Source organism: Anthonomus grandis, chromosome 9 (assembly GCF_022605725.1).
Source record: "Anthonomus grandis grandis chromosome 9, icAntGran1.3, whole genome shotgun sequence".
NCBI lineage: Eukaryota > Metazoa > Arthropoda > Insecta > Coleoptera > Curculionidae > Anthonomus > Anthonomus grandis.
The window spans coordinates 26,968,628-26,980,303 of NC_065554.1; the positions used below are offsets into that span (position 1 = coordinate 26,968,628).

At 31.7% G+C, this 11,676-nt stretch overlaps 1 protein-coding gene across 1 annotated transcript; it reads left to right on the forward strand.

The window, feature by feature from the left end:
- Positions 1–464: 464 nt before the first annotated feature.
- LOC126740332 (uncharacterized) lies at positions 465–1,346 on the forward strand. Its single transcript, XM_050446307.1, has 3 exons — positions 465–671; positions 722–974; positions 1,023–1,346. The coding sequence occupies exons 1-3, from the start codon at positions 618–620 to the stop codon at positions 1,139–1,141; spliced, it is 426 nt and encodes a 141-aa protein (XP_050302264.1). The 5' UTR covers positions 465–617; the 3' UTR covers positions 1,142–1,346.
- Positions 1,347–11,676: the final 10,330 nt, after the last annotated feature.

Here is an 11,676-nt window from a genome sequence, read left to right on the forward strand (position 1 = left end):
TCCGCTAAATGTTAGAAGATGGAGACCATACATCAGAACAAAAATGTAGATGTAACCATACTTTAATTGAAGGAATATTAAAGAACTCCTTGGTTCTAGGTTGGATAAGGCGCGATATTTGTAAAGATAAGGAGATAATTAAGTCTGGAAAAGAATAAAGGATAAATGGCTATCAAGCATCACTCCCAGATATTTGATATGCTAATATAAAAGAAGATGATTTAATATTAAAAATATGAGTTAAAGGATTTCGTGCTTCACTAAAAATCTTTACTTGGCACTCAATAATAAGCACTTACATTAATATTAGGCTCCATTCCATTTTGCCCACACTACTGAGTGAAAAGGTCTAAGTCTTAATGAAGTTTGATGCAGTCATATTGATTTTAAATTTTAATAGAGAATGTCAAATTACCAGCAAATAGTAGAAAAATTGTAAAGTAGAGGTCCTAGTGTGAACGTTTTGAAACACCTGATTGAATACATGTAATTTGATTCGTTTAAAAAAATCTTCTTTTTTTTCTGTAATAAAATTGAAATTAATATTCATCCATCGTGTTACTTTGACTGGCCTCAATGACATCATAACCTAAAAACCGTCACTTAATTTGTCAAACATGCATAAAAATAATATTGGAGACGCAACTTTGCCTGAAGAACTAATACTTCAAGTAATCCCTTTACAACAAAAAAATACCAGTAAAAATTCTGTCATTTTTAGGAAAGACTTCTGAGAATCTTAACAACATCGCCCCAAAACTCTGATATGGCCTTCCTATACTTCAACGAAGACTTCTCCGAATACCCCCCATCAGCGTCTCTATTCTCTGATGACGATGAAGATCCAAATATAAAAGAAATTGAACCGGATCATAATAGATCAAAGGCAACTCATAATATGCTTCTTAAGCTCGTAACTAGTAAGATAATAGACCAAAAAAGGGAAAATATACATAATTTCGCTCACATTCAAGGTACAAAAGACCCATTCAAATTTACCATCTGATAAATCCTTTTTTTAGACATTGTAACCAGAGTACACTTACCCTCAGAAGAATTCGCTCAAGTGGTCATGCTAAGCCCCTTAAAGAGATTTTTTTCCAGACTATGGTCCTGGTGCAGAAAGTCAAAAAAGTATTGAATCCTGCCCTGTAATGGGCTTATAAAATAAGGGGTGAATTTCCCTTATATGTATATACATAAACGGTAGTAATGTTCTAATTGGTTTAATGAAATTGCTTCTATTGTTACTTTCGGGGTTTTAAGGGAAGGAATATTGATTGCTTGGGGTCAGGTTTGTGGTCATATGGGCCCAAAAGGGCAAATAATAAAATGGGATAAGAGTATCGAAATGAATAGTTTTGTGACTGAGAGTAGTGATGATTGAGTGAATATTTTGCAGATAAATTTATATTTTGACCAAGGTGTCCAACACTTTTCTAATTAAAAAAAGGCGAGGAAAAGAACTCGATAAATTAAGGAAAACTATGAGGTAAATAAATCGTAATGTTAAAGAGTTATGGCCAGGAATTAATATTTTTATGTGTATATATTGTGTATATGTGAGGGCAAAAATTACGAAACCCATTTTTGGCTAGAAACCATCGATCTTCTTTGTAAAGATGCCAAGAAATTTAACTAAATATTATTTAAAGAAACAAAAATTAAGTAAAACCGGTCAGTTCAATCAAACTTCCTTATTTTATTCCCAGAAAAGATACCCAAATATTAACCAAATTATTTTATATTTTTTAATAATATTTTCAATTCTATGTAGTATAATAAACTATTTGGGCATATAAGTCATATATCTCGTTAAAAATAACATAAAAAATACCAAGATAAAATATAACGTAATAAATAAGAGGCAGACAGAAACCAAACCACATATCATCCGAGCCAAAAAAAATAATAATAACAGCTCAAAAGTAAGAAAAACAGTTATATTGCTCGACACAGAGAGTCCAGTATAGCGAACGGACATTCATACATAAATGTATGAATGGGGGATGAAACGAGGAGCGAGGGGGGTGGCATGAAATAAAACATCTCATGGTCGAATCAACTGTGTTTATTATGCCAAAAATATTGATTAAATTAATGCGAAAATACTTATTATAAGGCCCTTGTTATGTTTGTAAAAAGATTTTTGTTTTCATTTAAAATCTTTATAAAAAAGAGGATTTTGTCCAGGTCTTTTAATAACTTGTCCCACCGTAAAGGGACAGTAAGGGAATCCTCCGGTCAAAAGGAAGTCGGAATTTTTATCCGGAGTGTAGTGAGTCGGAAAGAAGGAAATATGTTACTATCTCCACTCGACGACAGCGCAAAAAGCGAGGGGATTAATGCAAATTGTTTTCCGCTTCGTTTGTTTCTGCCCCAGTTGACTATACGACTTTTTATTTTCTTGGCTTGGACTAGTGGTGTTTCGCTTGTCCGACCGTGAATTATGACAGTTTTATTAGTTTAGACTACTTTTGAAGGCGTCACAATAATCCAGGCACGAGGAGTTGGAGAAAAAAAAATTGCAAGAAAAGATTTTTTTATTACATTCACAAGAATACTGCTTTTGGCACGTACAAGGGTCTTTTCAACTGCTATAATTTGACCAATAGCCTCATCATGAATTGCAGGATCATTCGTGGTCTTGCAGCCCTCAAAAACAATCTGGCTTCAGTCTGGTACTAAAGTTTTCTATGGAAATAGGACGACTCAATCGTTTTAATCCCTCTCACAATCCACGACAACTTTCTTATTGTCAATCTTCAAGACTCCATGCTTTAAGGTTAGCGAGAAAACCTTGTTTTGATTATCCCCTCATCCTTAATATCAGCCAATATCACAGGGTGTTCAAATGTAGCTTTTGCTATGATAAACCTGAGGTGAAATTCATTATGGACGTTTGCTTGATCTCCCATCGCTGTTCATAGATACCATTTTGATTTCACTGCATTGCGCCTTGTCGCATCTGTGTCCAGCAGTAAAGTACGGAAGGTTCCATCCATACACGTATCGACGAAAACCCTGTTAGTATAATACTGCAACAACGAGACCTGGATCTATTTACTAGGGCTGGCTGAATACAGGTCGACAATCGTATCAACGTTCTTTAGTTTTACTGATTGGCGGGTGTTGAACTGACGCTTGTTGGACAGTTTCTTCTTATGTGACTTGCTTTGCTACATATCCAACTCATTAACTTCTCTAATAATCCGCTTAACCGATTTCTGGAAGTCGTCCTCTCCTGCAATCATTCGCCGGACACAACCCTGGCCCCTGTTCATATTCTTAGCTTGGTAACAACTGAAAAATGCTCTTGGACCGAAGAGAATATGCTGTAATGGGCTTAGAGTTTCTGCACGACGTTTTGAGGTACCTGTGACAACTCTTCATGAAAGAGTGAAGAAGGGGGGTATATTACAAACCAAGAATGGGAGTTCACCTTTTTCTTTAAAATACATTATCTACTTTCATTTAACGTTAAATATCGACTTCTTTAAAGAGTATCTTGTGATGTTGTAAGTGAATAACAATAATAATGTTATTTAATTAATTATTCGTAAGGTTATCCTTTAATGAAATTTATTAATATTAAGTACGTTCACCTAAACTAACTTTTTTTTCAGGTAGAGTTTAGACATTAAGGTGTAACTTTGATCAAACCAAATAATTAAAAAAAAAAGCTTTGGATTCTCTTTTCCATATTTTCCTACCAAATAGAGTTCAATCTTAATTAAAATTTAAGGAAATAATAAAGATCTGAATTTTTCTGAAAACGAAACCTAGGAGAAAAGTCTTCAATTGTCTGGAACAAAAATGAGCAACTCCAAGTGAATGTTTTAACAGAATAAAGTGCATAAAATGTCTCCAACTTTCAGAAAGAAAATGGGAAATATTTACTTTAACTCTCTGGAAAAATTGCAAATCTTGTTAAGCCTGCACAGATAATGATTAGCAGGTTTTAATAAGCAAGAAATTTCTCCAAATGCCTGAATGAAGAAATAATAATTTTTTTGATGTATCTTAAAGGAATTAAAAATTTCTTTGGCTACTTTGAATAAATCTGCTTAAATACGCGGAAGTAATGTTGAACTTCTTTAAGTGGAATAAATGATAATTTGTTTCCAGTCTCTCAACGAAACATATCTTTGAACGGTTTAAATACACAAGTAATTAAGAAAATTCGTATTTCACTAGAGTCTATAAAACTTTATTTCAGTCTACTTATTTTCCTCGAACTGTCAATCATATTATCACTTTTATCTATTTGTACTTATGTTTCCATACATTGTTTACATTTTCATGAATCCGCGTAATCCCACATTTTCACATCTACTGATAAAATTAATTAAAAGATGTGCATTGTACTAACGACTTTAAGTCATCAAAAGCGATTTAATTTTCTTAACTAATCCAAAGAAATATTTTTTTTTAAATGCCTGGAAGAAATGAGAAATTTGAACTGCAAGTGTCTGGAAAGAAATTAAAGAACTCTTCAAATCTTTAAACGCGTTAAATAAATAAGATATTTCTTCAACTATATCGAAGAGATGAAACATTACCTTAAGTGCTGAGAAATCTTAAGTCCCTTAGCAGAATAAGACATATTTTTAGCTAGTGTAAATAATGTCTATCTTCAAGCATAGAAGAGAAAAAATATTTTTTTACTAGTTTTTCTTTTAAAATCACTACTGTGATAAATTTTTCAATAAATTCTTAATATTTGCACATTTTCATAATCGCCTTTAAAATCAATGATGCGATAAACATTTCTCATTTCCAGGCATTTTTGCCTTGGTTGAAAATTAATATTTAAAAAAAATAAAATTACTACTGCGATAAATAATTTAGCTTTTCCAAAAGATTAAATAAGAAAAGCCCGTTAATGGCATCTAAGAACAAAAAAAAAACAAAACCTTCAAAAGATTTTAAATTTTCACTCCGTCACCCTTACCACCCCAACAAATATTAACAACCCTTCATTAACGAAACACCCGTGGCCATATGACCGTGAAACAGCGTCGCATTAAATCAGTCTTAGAGGGTCAAAATGGCCAAAATACCACCTATTTCCAGCCATTAAGTCATTAGTATATTAGAACATAATTTATTACTTTCCATGTACTATCGAGGGGTCGAGATGGTGTCATATGGCACCGTACAATTTTTTTTTCTTCCGAAAATTGTTTGGAGGGTAGACGTAAGCAATAAGGAACGTAATTACATGCAACACCGTCAGATCCGACAAAAGAGGCAGGTCGCATTCGCATATATATTTACGGAGAGAGCAGCTCTCTTATTGGACTTTGGAAGGTTTTATCAGAAATCCGCGTGAGAAAGACATCTTGGTGATTTGCATACCGTTACTGCTTTGTCGACTTTATTGAACTCTCCTGACAGGGAAAGAAGCATTTTCGGCATTTGGAAGTTTTGTATTTTTAATGCGGAGGGTAACAAACTGAATTAGTTATGGGAGTTAAGGGTTTCACTTTTTTTTTGGCAAAGTGAGAATAGGGCTTAAGTAGGTTTCATTTAAATAAATCAGAGTATTTGGGATTTTTTCTGTATGTTATTATTCAGTATTTATGTCTTCGAGAAAAAAAAGGTAAAAAGTAGTAAGAAATATCGAGGGTACAGCGGTGGAAGAAATTTATTTATGTGTAGGAATTAGAGGACATTTTTTATTTGTTCTGAACATAGAACTTGCCTGTAGGTAGTGGATCTTTATCGGAAACTTATTTCGATGAGGCAATTAAAGAAATCTTCCTTTTCCTAGGTACTTAACCTAGGCTTAAGATTTAAAGAAACATTTAATTTTTTTCCAGGCACTTAAAAAATTTTAATTTCTCTCAGGCCTATGAGGAATTTTTTAATTTGCCTAGATTATCTCATTTCTTTAAGGCACTTGAAGGAAATTAAAAAAAAAAATCGATCCCTCCAAAAATCATTTTTTTTCTCAAAACTTTATTTTTTTCTACAAAACTAATTTTTTGAAAAGCGCTAAAAATTTTTGAATTATTTCAGGAATATGTATGAAAATTTTCAATTTTTTTTTACTGGTTTTTAAGATATGGGTATTTTGTAAAATTTTGAAATAAAAAATCGAATTATTCAAAAAAATTTTTTTTTCTCAAAACTCTCCTAATTTTTCACAAATCGCTGAAATAGGTGTCTATTATCTAGGCAAATTATCCTTGGAATATGTGCAGAAATATTTAGAAAAGAATTTATTTCTAAATCGCGGCTACCTAGATATAAAAATATGTTATACCAATTTAAAGCTAATTTTACTATTCATTAAAAAATAAAATAAAATATTGCTGATTGACTCAGGCTGTTGAAAGTTAATCAAGATAGCCTCTTAAGGTTATGTTTAAAATTTGAGCTTTTTAGGAACTTAAAGAGCTAAAAAATAAATAATCGGTAATCCCTTGATTTTTAAGAAAAAATTTTTTTCAAAACAAACATGAAGCAGGGAATCAAAATATCTAAAAATATATAGGGTGTTCTATTTAAAAAATCAAAGGTGTTTCCCTTTTTCTATATAAGCTGCAATGTTGAAAATATTTTAGACCGTTAGAGCATTGTATGGTTATATTATATATATATGTATGGTATCATGGTTACCAAATTTTCAGAAAAATGCTACGTTCCGTTTTCTATATACGACTAATGTATCATCGGTCGTCAATGTACTTCAAATCTTGTATTTTTATTTGCCAGATAATTCAATATTATATTTTTGTTTACATAATATCATACAGTTGTATCTTATTTGTATATCTGTAATTTAAATAAACATTACTGAAGAAATATTCTTTTTTGCATATGATATAAATGACAATATTCTCCAAAGACATTTTTTTAAAATAGAAAAAGTGTAAAACTGTTAAGGCCCGGTTGTACAAGCAGTCGTTCAACTTAAGTTCTACTAAACTGCAGTTCTTCGTTGAACGTAGTTCAGAGGTTTGTATGTTTGTTCCAGTACAAGTTTAGTTAAACTAGGTTCTATTTAAAGCCTGAAATGGCCACATAAAAAAGAAGAAAAAGAAAAGAAGAACCTAACCTATTCATTAAAATTAACTTATTTATTTACTTAGTTGTCCTTTGTCTGTTGCCGATTATTAGTATTTTTTGAATACAACTATTTTGTGCCGCCTTCTTGCTCATCATCCGTACTTTCATTGAATTCCGTACTTCCTTCATCTTCATACTCTTCTTCAATATATTTTATATGATTTTGTCTAAAAGAAAAAGATTGATGTAATTTTGTAATATTCCATAATGTAAGCTGTGATACGCTACATATAATAAAAATCTAGTTTCGTATAAAAATAATAAAATTTTCTTTTGTACTTTTTCCTGTAGAATTAAATTATGTAATTAGTTTTTTTAATTATATAAAAATTCAAACATATTAATAAGAATAACTGTAAAATTTACCATGTTAAAAACGATTTTTGACTTTTTTGCATGTTTTTTTGTTAAAACTGACAAACTAATGATTTTTGCGAAAAATATTTTAAACAAAAGTTGTAGACAATTTGATTTTAAATAATTTTTGTCTCTTGTATTTTTTTCGAAAAACAATTATTTTCTATGAAAATCGAGAAAATACGTAAGAATGTGATTGTATTTACACGGTGTACAAAGCCCAACTGTGCCCAATTAAGTTTCCGGTAAAATAATGATACATAGTTTCTTTTGTATTTTTTTCCGTAGAATCGAATGGTATAATCTGTTTTTTGATTTTTTAACTAATTTAAATAAATAATTAACAATTTCTAAAAATTTTATTGCTGTAAAAATCATTTTTTACTTTTTTTGCATTTTTCGACGTTTTTTCAAATGGGAAGTATATAGTTTCTTTATTTCATAAGAAAGTACATGTGAAAACAAAAAAAATTAGCTCCGGATGAACCCTGTACCATGATTTTCTGAAGTACAATTTTCATTTAAAAAAAAACGGTTTTTTCCGAAAAAAAACCCATATCTCCGAAAGTTGTTAATATTTCGATCTGAAAAAAAATGAGGTTATTTAAGACCTACAAAGGTATATTTTCACAAATTTTTACAAAGATTGAACTATTTTTGTGAAAAAAAATTAAAATTGAAAAAACGAAAAAACACCGGTTTTTCGCATTTATCTTGGCTATTTTGAGGTTATGTTCAAAAGTGACCTCTACAAAAATTATAGATTTTCTTATGATCTACAACTTTTCTATTGAACATTTTTCAATTGGACGTCAACTTTCGCAGGAAATTGCAAAAGAATATTTTTCCACCCCTTTTAACCCCCCCCCCCGAAAACAACCCCCTACTAGCCTATTATTGGATTTTCGTTTTTTTCACTCGTTATGAACCCCTCTACCAACTCCAACAGTCAGTTTCCGGATAGCAATTTGTGCATTTTTTGATTAAATTTGAGCTAATTCGCCTGGTCTATTATCTGACATGGAGAAAAAAATTAGGGCAAGCAATTTCTCTGTGAGAGAAGAAAATGTTCTTATTAATTTAGTAAAGAAATACAAGGAAAGCATAGAATGTAAGAAAACGGATCACAAGAATAATGAAATTAAAGCAGAGGCCTTGGAGAAAATTTGTCATGAATTTAACAGTGTTCTCGGAGAGCCCCTTAGAACTGTTACATTCCTAAAAAATTGGTATAAGAATATCGAAAAAGGGCGAAGCAAAAATTTATAACAATAACTGCAAGCGAGAGTGATATCCATGAAATATTAGGGAGCCAAATTACAGGACTAACATAAAAATATGACGTTGATGCTACTGCAGGTTTTTTTAATTTGTTTTATATCATTTTTAATCTTAAATATCGTAAAATTTTAAGAATCAATTGTTATTGAGATTGAATGCAAAAATGCTGACGATATTCTATTTAAAATCTAAAAGTATTTTTAAAGCCTATAATTAGTGTAATTGAACTAATACAAATCATCGTACTTGTCCGCAACAGATGAAATTTGTTCAGAAATTCGATCTACTATGACTCTTACAGCTTGCTTTTCCAACCTAAATCTAGCCTTAAATTCTTTATCATCCCAAATGTTCAAATGATCCGGTCTATCCCTGTACACCTCTGATGATCTAGGGTGTACAATTTTATTTACTAATTCCAGAAAATTTTCGTCATGCGTAATATCTTTCCAAATAGGATCCATTTTTATATTTATGGTTTATAAACAAAACCTAGGGTACCTAGTAACTAATAAATGAGCACCTCACCAAACACAATAAAGGCGGCTGTATTTACATAAATAAAAAATATCAAAATAATATACTAAATATTAATTTAATCTTAAAAACTTGCTTGAACCTCCTTTGAACGCTCTAAATTGGACGTTCAAGATGAACTGCAGGTTATCGTTTGAACCAACATTGTACAACGGATTAATTCCGCTGAGCCGGAGATCTTTATGAACTGCTGTTGAACGCCCATTGTACAACCGGGCCTTATTGGTACAAAGATTTTTTATTTGGTTTTAAAAGTTAAGTTTACAGGTTATATTCTATACATATTTGCCCAATTTAGCAAACCACATCAAATTGCACAATTAGCGAGTGTTCTGATGGGTTAAATTTGGAAATTGGGTTTTTTTGTGCAAATTCTTTATATATTTTTTGCAACTTAAAAAATATAAAAAGGAAAATGTGTATTGATGACAATCTGTTTTAATCGAGTGTGGTAACCATAGATTGTGACATTTAGTAGTTTTCTCAAGTTGGGCCCGTCTTAGAATTTGAATTTCCCGCCCTTTGTTGAATTCAAATTTAGTGCCGGGTTCGATCACTTCGAACTGGTTGGATAAGTTGCCAATAGTTATGGCTTACAAATGTCAAAATTAGTTCGAACTATTGCACCTTCAGTAGAGGTGCAACATTACTTCGCGTTAACAAGGCATTTCTCTATATTTATGTTTTGTGCTCGTAAGCCTCACTTTCGATCCTGCCAACGGACCGTCCTCACTCGCAGGACTTTCTCTAGCATCTGAAAACCGCATGCACGGATGCCGAGAAGCGAGAAGAAACCGAATCTCACTTGACAGAAAGGCAGGAACAAAAATTCCTGCTGGCCCATAAGCCACCAATGAGAACATCCCGGACGCACGAGCGATTGGATCTGCTGGAAGTCGCGGACCTCCCAGGAGGAGGTTTTCGCGTTTTTCTGTTGTTTTTTTCAATTTTTTTTTTTGTCAATTTTTGGAAAACCCTGTTGTAGGAAATCTCTAGGTTCGGCGGTTATTTAATAGTGAAGTTGAGTGGCGTCATGGAATTTATTGCTAGATGCGGATTTAGTGGATATTTTAAGGGTTATTGGTGAAGCGTTTAAGAAGGACTTTTATGGGGTTTAAAGGGTACTTAAGAGATTAAAAAAGTTTTATGATAATTTGGTCTGAAAATTCAAGAAGGCATTATTAAGGCATGTCCAGAGGATATCTCTTGGCATATGATAGGCATATTCAGGAAATGTCCGAGATTGCAGTATATTTTTATCTTCTATAATATATGCTAGGATATATCATTTAGAAATATATCCGGGCATTTCTAATTATTTATGCAGGGTGTCAATTTAAAAAGTTTCAATGTGATGTTGGAAAAATGCGGTTTGGAATACCACTCATAGAGATTGGGAAACCATATGTTTGTTAAGAAGTGAACCTTCCCTAAATGCTCCCACCCCAGCTTTTTTGAAGGTTTATGCTGGATTTGGTAGTGTGGAATTTTTTTTACAAATTTCTTTTATTACAGCACTTTTCTAGTAGTTCAGCACTTCTTTCGTTAATTCTTGTTAGTAAATTTTATTTTCTTCTTAATAGTTTAAGTTATACGTGAAGTAGCTTACATAATTTGGTTTATTTTCAGAAAGTTGTTCCAATTTTAGGTAGTTAATAGTAGCAATAAATTCCAATTTTTCTTGTATTTTAGGAATCAGATTCACGCGTTTTCTTTTTCTACTTCAAGCCATTAAGACATTATTATTTTATTCCAGGCAGTTGACCATAATTAAAGCAACTAGGAAGTTTTAATTCACTTACATAAAAAAATTCCAATTAGGAAAAACTAGCCTAAAAATTATTTTAAGGAAAGAGAAGCCAAAAAAAGATTAAAGTTAATAAACATGATATCTAATTAAACAATTCAATTAATTTCTTAGCTTAAATCATTATTAGAAAACCTATTGAACATTTTTTAGTTTTGGCTTCTCTTAATGAGGCCTTCGAGATTGTATGTAAGTTTTCTTGGTTGTATGGGGCTTAGAGGTGTAACAAATTAAATTATTATCTTAGTGTAAGTAATTGCCTTCCTAATAAAGTTTAATTCAGAATTCTTGCCCGTTCTGATCACGAGAAATCGACCAGAGACTCTGACCCTAACGTCTCAAGCTAGCACTGACGTCACCCAAAATTCAAACAGCTCTATCTCGAGAACCAAAAATTCCAACGAAATTTTTTATACTTCTTTGGGTTGACAATGAAGCAGCCAATAATTTCTTATAATATACTGATTAAGCTAAAATCAATATTTGAAGAGTTATAGAAGATTTTTGAGTTTGAGCTTTTCTTAATTGAGCCATCGAGATTCTATGCAAGATATCTCGCTTGGTATGGGACTTAGAAAAGTAACAAGCAAAATCGATATTTTAGTATAGATAATTAT